The sequence below is a fragment of the Spodoptera frugiperda genome, chromosome 9 (assembly GCF_023101765.2).
Source record: "Spodoptera frugiperda isolate SF20-4 chromosome 9, AGI-APGP_CSIRO_Sfru_2.0, whole genome shotgun sequence".
Classification (NCBI taxonomy): Eukaryota; Metazoa; Arthropoda; class Insecta; order Lepidoptera; family Noctuidae; genus Spodoptera; species Spodoptera frugiperda.
The window spans coordinates 11,349,129-11,364,618 of NC_064220.1; the positions used below are offsets into that span (position 1 = coordinate 11,349,129).

A 15,490-nucleotide genomic window follows, 5' to 3' on the forward strand; every position below is an offset into this window, starting at 1 on the left:
GGTTAAAAATGTGTGTGTGTGATTAATATTAAATTACCTACCGTTGAATCGAAATGCATTGTAAAATTCTGCCCATAGACAATAATTTCTTATCTATAGGTCAAATATTGTTACGCCATATTTAATCTATGGCACAGTTACGTCATTCATTCATTCAAGCTTTGTTATCTTTCATTGAAATGAAAACTTCTTAACGGCTGTGAAATGTGAATGTAGTGGCTTGGAGTTCCAAGTCTCTGTTATTGTTGTGTAAAAGTCATCAAATTATTATTTATTGAATACTGTTTATCGTAATCTATACAATTCGGTATAAAATTTTTAAATTGCTTGCGATTTTGTCAGTGGTTGGCTAGTCGTAGTCGGTCAGTTTGGGTTCCTTCAGTCAAGCGTGTACGTTGTGTTTAGTTGCTATCAAATAAAAATTAACAGTTAGAGGTTGTCGATAGAAATGTGTTATTTATGTTTATATCAGTCACTATTTTATACATGAATGTTAGAGGCATGCATGTGCCTAATAACCCTACGTTTGCAGTCTTGATCAATGTCCTCGTTTTTGTTTTTGAAAAGTGAATTAGGTTGGTCTTGGTTATAAGTGTTTAGTATTTTATGTGTATATATGAACTTGGCAAATATTTGTGTAATTGTTGTTGAGTATCCTTGGGTGTACTATCTCGTACTGTCGTTTAGATTTTGTTGTATCAAAAGAAGTCTAGTCTTTGACACTCATTCGATAAGGTTCTAAACATATTGTTCTAAGTGTAAAGTACTGTTATGAAATAAAATTATGTATTATTTATTGTATTAATTAAAAAGAAGTATTCACATAGAGTATTTGTAGAGGATGTTTGGATTGCTCTTTGACTTATATTATAAAGGTATCAATGATGGTCTGGGATTTTATATCCAATTTGTTTTGGTCAATGTGCTACTTATTGTTGCCAGTCGCTTTTGGAAGCACTATCATGAAGTCGCTGGTGCTACCTGATTGTTTGAGCAAAAAGGTGTAGAACAGGCCATCTTTTTGTTGGATATGTAATTCGGGTTCTTTTATACCAAGTATAAAAGCAAAAACGCCTCTGTGCAGATTATTTGGTATGGAGCAAACACCTTTTAACATCTAGGTATTATGAATGTTAATTTTTTCTAAAACTTAGTTTGAAAACATTCATTGAGTCTTAGCAGTGAAAAAGAAAGTCAGAATTGGTAAATAAATGCTGAAATCACCTTTATATTCATCAAAGTTTGACGGACACTGGCACATTTGCTGCACAATGATGGATTTGTAACTCAGTGGCAAGGAATAGTATGTCAAGTTTGCACCTCACAAGTCAGCCATTTTGTTGGATTGATGATAGTAGGGTAAATTGTGTATGTAATAATGTCAAAATACCAATGTTTCTAGATGTTACAGGTACAGGTAACATTTGCGGTTTGTTATTTACGTTATTAGTTAATTTAGTCAGCTGTCCTACAGTAACAAAAGCGAAAATCTGCCTTAATTGATTGTTGGTTTGCAGCAAGTGTTTGCATTCCAGTTAATAGACGATGTTCTTTCATCCTTTTTGTATTAAAGGTTTCTCTAACCTTATTGTGGTGTTGTCTACCACTACCTCAACTTCAACTGTGTTTTGAGGTGTATGAAGAAAGTTTATTAAAATATAAAATGATTAAATTGCTAAAAAAAATGTGGCATGCCCAAGAATGTCTAAAACTTTGTCATTATAAAAGTTAAAAACTGAGATATAATAAGAATTATTACACAAAATTTGTTTGGGACAGTGATTTTCCATTTAGTGGAGAAATGGCCATTTAAATCCGCTGATGGCTATATTTTTTAAATATTGGCTTAAATGAAAACATTCTGTTTTGAGCTCATATGCATTAATGTCTTCATGATAAAATTCATTGCATTTTTTGGTCAATTCGTCAGATTCGATTGTTGTTAACTGACTAAGAAAACTAAATCTATTATCAATTTCTTTGTATGCTGCCGTACATTTTGCCAAGATTTTTCAATTTTTTTACTAAGGTTTGGGTTTCGTTTCTAGTGTCTCCTGGTTGATTGATGTTATTTGCGATGAAGGATAATGCTTCAGAAATATTTAAATAACCATTTTGCAAAGCATTAGTAGCATTGGCATGTGCGTCCGCATATGGTTTGCGAAAGGGACTTCAGGACTATTTACACCTAAATGCTCTGTCAAAATTTGCCAGCATTTGGTCGAAGCTGAGAAAAAATTATACAATTTTTGAACAAATTGAAAGAATGCTACTACTTCAGTAATACATTCAACAGCTTGAACATTCACTAAATTAAGCGAATGTGCCGCACATGGAACGTAAATTGCATATTCGCATACATACTTTTATTCTTCGTACTAGTTATAACATAATTTGTATAAAATAATCTAATATCTATATGCTTGCTTCGTTTATGGAATATAGAATGTTTAGTTAACAATTGTGCAATCTGGTTGTCATTATATAACAATACAGGCAAAATAATTTCTACATTTCAACTCAAATAACAAGTTCTTTAAGTAAATTGCTTCACACATGGCCACATACTCAGCTTCTGTGCTTGACAGAGCTATTGTTCACTGCTTTCAAATGAGATTACACTACCAGACATTTTATACATGAGACCTGTATAAGATTTGCGGTCAACACAATCTGATGCCCAATCTGCATCTGCATAACCTATCAGATCTAAATCATCTTTTCCATATTTTAAACCAAAATGTTTAGTTTTTTGCAAATACTTTAAAATTCGCTTTACATGCTTCCAATGAGTTTTATTATGGTTGTTATTAAATTGGCTAAGAATAAATTGTCCCATCATTGCGATACTGATACAGCGCAAATCAAACACTCTTGTCTCCCCAGTTTTCTTTCCATGTCTAATGGAGTTGAAGTATGGCATGGAGCTAAACTTGTGGAAGAAAATATGCTGCAAGTATTCGACGTTGTTCGGTTTTGTGAGTCTAGCAGTTTTACAAATTTCGACGTATTATACTGGTGAATAAAACTCACGATTTTTAAGCTTTCTTTCAATTGTGGCATGCATGGAGTCACACTTCATTTGAGTGTGACCTTTTTCAAGGTATTTATACGTAATGGTTAAGGATTTTTGCTTTGCAGCAAGAAGTAATTAAGAAAATTACTGGCAGGAATGTTTTATGAATTTTCTAAATTCTTGAAATAGTCATTTATTTCCTTCAACTATTTTCGAAGCACGGCTTCTTTTTATATTTTGTTTGGCACGGGCTCAGCATTCCCCTGGAATTTTCCCGTTAAAAAGATAATCTTTTCCACATTTTGAAATGTAGCAACAGACTACAATGCGCTAATCTTAAATCATATGAGTCAATATTAGAAGGTTGCTCAATAGGAGTAACCTGTTTAGCCAAGTTCTTGGCTGTTATTCTAATAAAATATGATAGCGACACTGCTATTCGTCTTAAATAAAAACGAGAAAGATAATACCTATCTTGCGTCATATATACATTTTAACCAACGTAATTGTTGGTATCAATAATATTAATATTTGAATTATTGCATAAGTGATACATTGCAATATTAAGTTTATATCTAAGGTTGTTTTCTTCCTGTGGCAAGCTATTACTGTAGGGCAATGTAAACAACAATATCTGCTTTAATTTAAGTTCTGTAATTGAACTATGAAATTATTTTTATTTAAACATTTGTAATAGAGGTATCTAACACCACAAATAATAATGAGGGTAGAAGCTTTATTAAAATAGTAATTAATAATTTTCTCCAAATTTTAGTAAAAGTATACAGCCGGGCCTACAATGATTTATTATTGTTTGTCCTGGGTAACTATTTGTCAATAAAGAACCTAAGTTCTTTCCAATCTCATCACTGAAGATTACAACACTGTTATTACAACCTATATTTATTTAAAATTCTCTAAATTTACATTTTTAAATAATATTTAAAACACACAATATAAAATAATATTTAAAAATATAAAAATAGGAGCCGACCAGTAGCGGGAACATGGTCCAACAACTATTATTACTGTTACATTGGGTAGGAAACAGTAAACTGGCACCATGAGGCAAGGCGGTATCACACGTTGGCACAGTACAAGAGGCAGTACATTACTAGAATCACATTTTTCACATGGGTTTTCCTGTGACTGTGACCGCACTAACTCATCCATAGCCAACATGTATTCCCTCATTTGTTTTTCTGATGCACTGTATTTGTTGGTCATTGTGTGCAACTTGGCTGTTAAGTGGTCTATTTCTAGTTGTAAGTTATGTGTGTCTATTCTTTTGATTTAATTTGTTAGAATAAAAATTCAGTTAATTTAAAAGTCGGAATCGTTCTTTGTTTAACCCATTAACACCCAAAATTTAGTATATTTTTCTATTGTTTTCTATTTATTAGTCCATAAGGGATAAAATATGCTATATAAGAAGATAAAATGAAAAAGAAATATGTATTTACTTACTGTTACTGTTATTGATACACATATCAATAAGCTGCGAAAATATTCCCAAATACCATCGATGACTTTTGAAGGGGGTTCTATACAACGAAATCAACATATCGGCCAAATCTACCCCGCCCATGTGTTTGTTATAATGTTTGACGATTTGAGGGCATTCGACATCTATCTTCTTTTTCTCGTCTTTGTCGTAACGTTTCATAGTTTCAATCGGGTGCGAGTCTATATATGAACTGATTAGTGTGACAACTTTGTTGTCATGCCACTTTACGACTGCTAACTTATTTTTATTACAAACCACTTGCGCACTAGAACCACGTTTCTTTTTTTAAATTAGTGATCAGTTGGTAATAAGGCTTGGCAGCCCCTTAGACGATTCGTTCGTATGGTACCAAGACTAAAGATACCGTACTCTTCTCGCAATATATGTGTTAGTTCTGGTGACATGAAAAAGTTATCAGCGTCCACAGTGGCTGGTTTTTTCTTTATGGTTTGACATAACGCAATAACTACCATACCTCCCAAACCAATTGTAGCTTCTTTTTCTGTAAGAACCAGTCCACGAAAGGTATCGTCACCACCATACAAAAGAAAATCATAAATAATACCCGAGACGCCCGCACGCACAAAATTTTTAAACCCCCATTTTTTAGGTTTCATCTTTACGTATTGCTTTCTTTTACCCGCTTTACGACCTTTATAAGGTATCATCATCTCGTCGATTGAGTATTTTCCTTCTTCTTCAACTTGCAGAAATGTTTGTCGTATTTTTTCCATTATAGGACGAGTTTTGAAATAGCGGTCCGAGTCTTCCAAGGTGTTATCTGCAAAATGTATGTATCGACGTATTTGTTGATACCTTTTGAGAGGTATTAGGTCAGCAATTAGAGGGTATCTGGTTCTCTTAGCCCAATAATCAGTGTAAGCCGGCATCTGTACTATACCCATCATGATATGAATGGCTAAAAAGTTTTTAATCTCGTCTTCTGTCAACTGAATAGATCGCCCTAGTTGTTGCACTGCGTATAAATTAGTGCTATGAACGATATCACCAATAATATCAGGTGAAAAAAAGTTATAAAAGTAATCCAATACTGTATTTATACATGTTTGATGAATCTCATACAAATTTTTAGTGTTGCCCAAATGCAAAAACAAGACGAGACTTAGCCAGTCTTGGTCTTGGTCTTGCGCCAATACACCTGGTCTTGGTCTTGGTCTTGCAGCAAGAGTCTTGCAAGTCTTGCAATTACCTATTAGTCTATTACTATTTATTAAAGTTTACTTTAAATCTTAGAAAAACGTATTAGAATTGGAACATTGTGAGCTTGAATTAACATAGCCATAGTAAAGATCAAGCAGATTAATAAATAACTGAAGATTTGATAAAATCAACTGACCTATATGTCGTTTTCCATGGAAGTAACTGTTTCTTAACCCTCTCAGGACCATAACATTATAGGAGGTAAAGTAATCATTCTGATTGCTTAACATGACTCATGAGGCATGTAATAAACGTATTTTGGAAAGAAAATAATAGATGTCCCCTTACATTTAGATTAAAATTGTTCAACGGGCCTCTGCGAGTTGGCTTCGGCCCCTCGTACGCCTTCCAAAGGCCCGGGACCCTGTGGTCCCGTGATTATGTAAATAACAATAATAGATTTTTAGATTTTTTTTGGGACATATTTGTCCCTATGGACGTCAAGGGACGTTTTTACTTAATTAGCGTGTAATTACGTCTCTTAGATTTATTCATAATTAAAGAGTTTCAGTAAAACAAACAACATATTTATAATTTTGATTATTGTATTATATTATTGATGATAATCATTGAAACAATTTCTGTCATTAGTGTAACAGAGATGAAGTTTGCATACAGTACATGTATTATTTGTACGAATTTCTCGCTTGAACTTAGCACAATTTACACACCGTTTTCTGTTATTCACTTTTTCCATAGGATGTGAAGTCATTTGCCGTTTTATAGCTCTTCGTACCGCATTAGTTTTTGAACTAGGAGCATCTCGTTGCCTGGCCGTAAAACCGTTGATCAAACTCCGAGCTATTACTTGCCGCCGAGGCGGCATGGATTTGGTACTGTGCGCATAGTCTCTAATGGATGGCTGAAGAGGAGGTAACCCCACGGAGGATGTGCCGAGGGCAGGGGCGTTGGATGTTGGAAATTCTGCCGCTGTTGACGTTGGGGCAAGTGGTACCTGCGGGGCTTCAGTTATCGGCTGCGTTGCCGTTGGTTGCCTGTCAGGAACAAGTTTAGTGGTACAGTGGGATGTTTACTTTTTAAATGTCTAGCCAGGTTACCACAATTTCCAGCGGGTAAATTTAAAATGTTCGCACAATAAAGGCATTTTGCTTTTTTGGGTTCCACTTCCTCAAAGTGATTCCACACTGCACTGCGTTTTCGTGAACCTGACATTTTTTCGTTAATATTTAAAACTGTACAAATTATTTACACTTAAACTAAAATACCTAACTATCCAATAAAAAACACTACTTATACCTATTACACTAAAACTATTCACTTACACTAAACGTCTTAATTACCTATATTTAAATTAAATAGTCACTTGCTGTTCAAGACTCTGACTGCTGACAAGAATTTAAAACTCTCTCTTCAATGCAACGAAAACAATAGTTTACAATAGGTAGGTATCTATCACTCCCGATCCCTTGACGCGGACGAAGGTCAAGCTTGAACTAAATAAATCAAAATAATATTCTGTAAATCGCAAGTATATTGTTTATTTACTTTTTTTTCTATGTTGATCCTAATTTCGATAACTTTATGACCGAAATTAGTTTGCATTATTTTCAAAAATTGCTTTTCAAAACGAAACCAGTATAATGCTTGAAATGGTCACGTACCGCTTTACGACTTTAAACCTTACGCACTCGTTATAGAGTCGTTCCTTTTTCTTATTGTACCGACGTATATCAGTTTATAATGGTCAAATAATATTCTCGGTCTTGCGAAAGCAGGACAGAACATAATAAATAGGGAAGTGTGAAAGAGATGTCTGAACTTTACGAAGAGACACCGTGTCGCCATTCGCCAGTCGTGAGCCGCTCGCGCGACTGCGACACAGATAAAAAAGGACGACGATGATATACTGATATATTCGGATTTGAACTGATATGAAGAGTGAGTGAACAGAATGGATTGATACATATCATTTTTATCTATCATTCCTGAGTTACCCATCTCTATTCGAGTCTAGTTGAATAGTCTGAGCCAGACTGGTTGGCTGCTGTTGATGCATGCCAATCCTTTCTAAGAGGAGTGAAAACGTGCTGTCCATTTTCTTCTCCAACCTCTCGATCCTGTTGTCTTGTGATGTTGAGGGCACGGGTGATGTTTGTCTTCGCTTCTGTGATTGGGTAACATCATACGCAGATGAGCAACTTCTCCTCTCACGTGTGGATTTTTCGGACTCAGAAAGACTGCCCGAAAGAATAGTATTGGCCTCGTACTGGATATGCAGCGAAGGCCGTCATTCCCCCAAGGATTGCTTGAAGAGCTCGGTGCGAGCCGCTGATCCCCTAATTCCGTTTGCAATCGAGGGTGGGCCCAATATGAGGGAGCGTGTAAAGACCCAATCTAGTAATTTGCACCTTATTTCACGATAGCTCTTTTCTGATAGATGATCTGCCTCCGGGTCAAAAGCTCGCATTAAGCCGACTGTGGGGAGGGCAAACACTAGTTTGTTTAAAACATTAGTTTCAGGTTTCTCCCCGAAAATCTCTTCTTTTGAGGCGTTGACAACTTCCCATCCTGTCCAGCCCTTGGGTAGAGACTCTTGCGCCAAGTGTTTGACACGCTCCAATATCGCCTCATCCTGTTCGGTCTCTCCACTTTCGTCAAGCAACTCCCCTAGCGTCGTGTAACCTGCTCCCTGCGCCATCTGAAGCAAGCAACGAGATCGTTACTAAGCTGTCAAGCCAATCAGCGTTAGTGTCCCAGTCGTAATCGACTGTAGCCGGTAGACGCAGGCGGTTAGCTGTACTGGTCCACAGTCAGGCCACGTCGCTCAATAATCTAGCTGCGCGGATCCAAATATATTTGCTGCTTGGAAGCAGCGACGTCAGGTTCGCTGAAGTTCGATGCGCAGATCTGGACAGCGGACACCTCATCCATCACGTCCAGCTTTTGCTGCAGGAACGCCAGCAGTTCATTCGCCACAAGTTGTTCACTCATGGCAATAAAAATGACGAGCAACGACTTGCGCCGCGCTATAACAATTGTGTAATTAAATTTAATACGTCGTCAAATCGTTGCAACAATCTTTCTTCTTCGTCCTGACCATTGTCGAGTTTGTCAGCATTATCGGGAAGACTATACGATTTCAAGAGCTTTAAAACTCGATTCTGTGCTGCGAAACAATGACTGTTTTTGTCTTCAATGTCTTCATGCGTGACAAAAGCGATCGTTAGTACGTCGATACACAACCGAATAAAATCGTTTATTTCCGTACATGTGGTTAGCAAACCCGCGCAACGGTAGAAGAAGTCTTTCTTTTCTGGACTCTCGCGTTTAAAGCAGCTCCCACGCGCCATCATGTGTATAAAGTGCGAAATATCGATACGAATATTACAACGTGTACGGTTCAACCGCACAGACCAACCGTTTTTGTCAAAGACAATACATGTTTCTATATATGTCTTCAAATCAGTGTTGTTAAACGCGAGACAAGTAGCGTTCAGAAGTGCCGGTGAGTAGTCTATTACTACTTGTTTCGGACGCGACCCGCCAGAACGAATCCACTCTCGAATCCAATATGTCAAGGTGTTTGTGTCGTGCTTCTCCGATACCATTTGGAATACTGGCAATATTTTTTTTTTTATATAAACAAACAGCTTGCTAGAGGTAAACAATGCTCTTTGAGCATTGAGTTTTGGGTTTCGTTATGCTGATGTATGAGCTTTGAGTTTCGTTATTTGCTTCACCAAGCTGCCTGATTCGTCGATGCTCATGATTCCATAGGGGTCTTCCTTCATAAACTTATTGGGTTGGTCTCTATTCAGCTTTCGTTAAAGAGAACTTCTGCTCTCGATTTTTTTCACCTGTCCACTAGGACTGCTTCCAAGAATGGCTCTTTGGACGGAGGAAACGGCAGATTCGCTGTTAATTGAAACCAACAAACTGAACATCGTCCTTGATAGCCCCGTCTCAATGAATAATTTATTATTTTACCACCTATATATTTGGCAATAACACTGTTGAAGCGTTCAACCGTGTTTGTGTCCACGTTTTCTATGAGACTACGAGCTTTACCTGCTAATGTAGCGATGATAGCGTTGATCCGGAAGAAGAAGGTTGAATTTTGATATTATGCATTTAACAGATTTTTTCTTTCTACACCGTATACCAATTTGTTTCGAAACAGACGTCTGTGCTTTACTATTTAGCACCAAATTATTATTTGCAATTTTCTTTATCAGGTATCTTTCTTTATTATTTACACAATTTTTGTAAGTTATCTCCAAAGATGCTTCGAGGATTGAAATCCTCGAAGAAATTTCTGCCTTTCATTTTTAGTAATTCAGTCTCAAACTTCTTTTTTTGATCCGTTCCGTGTTTTTGTAGTCGATATATTTTTTTCTTGCAGTTTCGTTAGCTCGTTCTTAATCCATTAGTGCATAAATTTTATTACCGCATAAAATTTGATTATTTTATATTTTAATTATTATTTAGGGCCCCATAAATGCCCTAGCTATAAAAAATACAAGTTATTTATATCTCCTTGATTTAAGTACCCGTCCGATAAATCGGACGCTATGCATAGTGGTCCCACGTACTACTTAAGATAAACTAAATTAATTCAAATAAAAAAGACAGATATTTGGATTGATTTATTAGAAAAATAAAAAAAAACATGTATCTGTAAATTATGACAATTTACCATTAGTATGGTATTTCATAAAGCACTTAGGCGCAGGCCAGACAGAAGAGACGTAAGACGAGGACGCGTCGCGGACAGGGCGGAGACGAGACACGGACGCGACTTTTGAAGTTATATAGAAGAGACGGGGCGCGGACGCGACGCAGTCGCGCAGTCAGGACTATTTTCGGCATTCAACAGTCTGATTTTGTCACGTCGACATGTCTTCTTCTGAAGATGAAGATGTGCTAGCACTGGTAAATCTCGCTAATATACAGAGGGTTAGACGTTACTGGGTACATCCGGTATGGCTAAGCAATGAAGACAATCGATTTTTTAAAATAATGGAGGACCTACACAATTACCCAGATCGTTTTGTCACAGTGTATAAAATGACTCCACAGTGTTTTAATATTATCATGTCCAAAGTGAGAAATGCTTTACAGAGAAAGCACACAAATTGGAGAGTATCTATTAGTGCTGAAGAAAGATTACTTATAACGTTAAGGTAAGTGAAATACATTATCTTTTTTAATTACTTTAATACTAACAGAAAATTGTGTTACATAATAAGGTTTAATTAACTTTTGAAATATGTGCACGCTCAAACCGATGTTGATGTGTATAATTTTTCTACACTAAAGTAATCCGATGGATTACTTTGGTGTAGAAAAATTGTACGTGTAGTTCAGAGGTAATTCTTCATTCAAAAAAGATGTATTGGTGACGTGTGCAGCCAAAACTGAACTAATTGTTGAATAGGGTGATAGAGTGAAAAACGTTGGGGTATTCTCATCCTGCACAGATATTGATGGAGATGCAACATTCTGATTTTGCTCTATTGTTAATGGAGGTGCAACATTATGAAACGGCTGTTGTATAGAAGACACCGTGGCTATGTTGTTTTGAGAAATGCGGGTAGAATATGCTGGTTCTGATGTCGATGCTGCCTCGTTTCCATCTAAGATTTGCGCCTCCAACTGCATTACTCCCTTCATCTTGAACCTTCGTTTTTGAACAAGATTCATGGCCTTCATATCAGACAACATGCTTTGAAGGAAGGCAAGATCTGTATCAAGAGGTTGCATTTGTTTCTCGCTATTTTGTCGTTTTCTGTTAAAGTAATCAAAAGCAGATTGATTGACGTCTTTCAAAGTAGGCATTTTACTTTTTTACTCGAGTCCGATGATAACGGCGAAGGATGATTTTGAGCCTGTGGAGAGGGTGAATGGGACGGAGGCCGAAACGGCGACATTGACTCCTTCTCATCAAGTTCACTTTCGTCCGTATGAGTATCTGACCTGCATTGTGGTTCTAGATTAGATTTGGAAGGTCTTGATTTCAAATATTTATCCAAAAAATGCAAGTGCTGGGCAAGGTAATATTCTTTTACCTTCTTGGCTGCAGAGCCAGATGGAAGTGATAGAAGTTTTTTGTATTTTGCATATCTGTTCCTTATGTTTTTCCAACGATCTTTGCAAGCTTGTACTGAAACAATCAAATCATCGAATAAATATAATGAAGTGAATTACTTATTGTGAGTTTTTATTCGCAGAGACTATAGAGCCTATATCAGTAATACGAGTACCTACTTATGTAAAGAATTAAGAATGTTACTTTTGGCTCAATAGCCTCCGCGAATAAAAAATCACGGTGCACAGTATAGTAATATGTATACCTAATTTATATTTGTATATATATTTACAGGTATTTCGCAGATGGGTGTTCATTTAAATCGCTGTCAGTTTACTTTCTACGAGGAAAATCTACAATTCGAGAAATAGTACATAATACCTGTCAAGTTCTATGGCAAACATTACAACCCGAATATATGCCTACACCCAATGTAGAAAAATGGCTAGAGATAGTTGCGCGTTTCCATACTCTTTGGAATTTACCGAATTGTGTGGGAAGTCTGGATGGCAAACATATTAGAATAAAAGCTCCATCTAACACGGGATCAGCGTACATAAATTACAAAGGATACTTTTCGATTGTGTTATTAGCATTGGTAGACGCTGACGGGTTATTCGTAACGATAGATGTTGGGGAAAACGGGAGAAATAGTGACGGGCGTGCATTTCAAGCCAGTGCTCTCGGACAAGCAATGCAGCGTGAAGACCTTAATTTACCGGACCATAGTCCATTGCCCGGAGAAGTACAACCTATGCCATATTATTTTGTGGCAGATGAAGCTTTCTCTCTGAAAAAAAAAAACGTAATGAAACCTTATTCGCGGAATCAATTGACAAATGATAGAAGAATATTCAATAACAGACTAAGCAGAGGACGGAAATCAGTAGAATGTGCCTTTGGAATGGCAAGGACTAAATTTCAAGGACTGAGCATGTCCATGTGCTGTGAACCTGCTAAAGCTGATGTAATTATACAAGCAATGTGTATATTGCACAATGTTATTCGAAGATGCGATGGAAAATTTACAGCGCCATACATCCAAAATACGTTGTTGGAACAAGAATTGATTCACTATACAGAGAAACTGCAGATGGTGTCAGGGAATACCTCACCAACTATTTTGTAAATCGGGCACCTATTCCGTACCAAAATAGGCACAATGTATAAACACACACACACACCATCACACACACACACACACACACACACACACACACACACACACACACACACACACGCGCGCGCGCGCGCACGCACGTACGCCGCACCCTCGCACACACACACACTCACACAACGCATACACACAACACGCAGAGGAATTAAGAAAATATTACATTAATATTACATTAAAATATTTCTGTTTTACCATTAAAACAAAGAGTACACATTTTTTTATTTCTAATGTACTACGTAAAGAACAGATGTAGGTACGCACGAGGATAAGTTGATGTTTTTTAAAAAAAGAATAGGTACTACTTACCGTTTTCGTTTATTGTCCTGGCAATCGATTCCCAAGCTTGGTCTTGAACATTTCTGTTACAATAGTCAGACCTATTGTAATCATAAATAACAGAATGATTCTCAATTAATTCACAAAACTGAATATTAAAAGCTAGGTCGTCACGCATTTTTATGAAAAAAATTATAACAACTCAAAACATGACGCAACCATTCAACGTCAAGACGGTACACGTGACTGTGCGACGCGAGCGAGCCCCTCCCGGCGGGCATGCCACCCCGCGCCCCGTCTTCGCCCCCGCCGCGTCCGTGCCCCGTCTCTCCTGTGTGTTTTGAACAAAAGGCGCAGACGTAAAAGCGTTGCGCCCGCGCCCCGTCTATTCTGTATGTTTTGCGTCACGACGCTTCTATACATTTTATATGAAAGGGACGTGGAAGAGACAAATGTCCGCGCCCCGTCTGCGTCTTACGTCTTTTCTGTGTGTCCAGCGCCTTAGGATGCAGGCCTTTGTCACATTTTATGCAAATAAACTTTGCTTTGCCACCACACTGGTTGCCACAGCGACGTTCTGTGTTTATAGGTGTAATCCAATGGTCTCTTCCGTCATATCTTGCAGAGATCATGGGTTTGGCTGGCTTGAGGCCTTGGTGTGATGGTGTTCCATGCTGTATTAGCAGACTCCAACCTACATACCTGCGAAAAGACAACAAAGAGTCCGTTTCTTTGTTGCAACCATTTTTCCTTGCCAGCAACCAACCTGACTACTGACACATCTATGAAATAGGCAAAAATGGGCCACCACCATTTTCTTATGCGCATTCTGGTGCGAAGATTGGCAACTGCTTGATCGCATTTATCTACACCTCCCATATGTTTGTTATAGCTTGCTATCAATGACGGCTGGGGGATAGCAACTTTTGCTTTCTTTTCATTTGACCAGCGAGTAGCCGAGGTCAAGCTCCAATTTTCAAAGTTTGTGGCTACCGTTACCACATTATTGTCATTCCAGCGACAAACAAACACATCGTCGGACATCCTGTAGTCACTAAAGCCGCGTTCTTCCCGTTTGAATTGCTGAATATCTTTTAGCGGGCAGTTCTCGACTCTGTTGGCTCTGATAGTACCAGTAGCATAAAAACCGTATCCGTACTTTCCGTCCAATCATGTCCCAGACATGCTCTATTGGGTTCAGGTCCGGGGATCGTGCTTGCCAGTCCATTTGGGTAATTCCAATAACATTTAAATAATCGCGAACCACGTGAGCACTGCGCGGCCGTGTGTTATCGTGCATATAAGCACAAAATCTGGCCCTCTAAGTTGGGCAAAAGGCATTAAATGGAGTTCCAGGATCTCGGTAATGTACTTTTGTGCAGTCTGAGAACCGCCATCAATTATGACCAATGCTGTGCGGGCTGTTAAAGTAATGCCACCCCACACCATAACGGACCCTCCTCCATATGACACCGTTTCAGTAAAATTGGCTTGATGGTACCGTTCTCCCCGATACCTCCACATCCTTTCCCTACCGTCGATGAAATCGGCTTTCGTCAGAGAATAAAACACGACCCCTTTCATCGGACCAATCTTAGTGCTGACGAGCGGACGCAAATCTTGCGACTCGGTGACTTGCCTCAAGTTTGGGCGCTTTTGCTCGCACGTACGACTTTAAACCACATTCATTTAACCTTCTTCTAAATGTTTCGGGTCTGCACAGCTGTTTGACGACGGTTTCTCAACGTTTGCACCCTTATAATACGTTCATCTACGGCATTGGTTGCACGCTTTCTGCCTTGTCCCCGCCTTCGTACGTAAGATCCTGTCTGTCTGTATCGTTTGACACAACGGTGGATCACAGATACTGATACACCCAACGTTCGACTCACTGAACGGTATGTGTGACCTTCCTCGATCATTGTCACAATCAAAATTGTCAAAATATCTCAAAATATTGTGTTGTACAAGGGTGTGTGAACCACTTGACAAATCACGAGTTCCAATAAAAAGACCTTTTTTTTGTATTACCCTAATTTTTCCGGTGTGGTATAAGTATGTATAATATTATGTAGGTAACATGAACCTTAAACTTATATTAAATTTTATGTTTCCGTGTCTTCATTTTACTGAACTCGTCAATAACTGCAGTGAAATCAATTTCTTTTGAAACTTTTCTTTCAATCGAAAGCACAGTCAGATTGACGAGTCGCTCTATTCATTCTAGATCGAAGGTAATTTTTA

General features: G+C 37.9%; 1 protein-coding gene and 1 long non-coding RNA gene across 2 annotated transcripts; one reads left to right on the forward strand and one right to left on the reverse strand.

The window, feature by feature from the left end:
• Positions 1 to 310: 310 nt before the first annotated feature.
• LOC118271367 (uncharacterized) lies at positions 311 to 14,838 on the reverse strand. Its single transcript, XR_007705640.1, has 3 exons — positions 13,277 to 14,838; positions 4,037 to 11,868; positions 311 to 3,913 (listed from the first exon to the last, which is right to left on the reverse strand). It is a non-coding gene; the product is annotated as an uncharacterized LOC118271367 (long non-coding RNA).
• Positions 10,602 to 12,922, forward strand: LOC118271369 (putative nuclease HARBI1). Its single transcript, XM_035587447.2, has 2 exons — positions 10,602 to 10,888; positions 12,088 to 12,922. Exons 1-2 carry the CDS (start codon positions 10,602 to 10,604, stop codon positions 12,920 to 12,922), a joined length of 1,122 nt encoding a protein of 373 aa, XP_035443340.2.
• Positions 14,839 to 15,490: the final 652 nt, after the last annotated feature.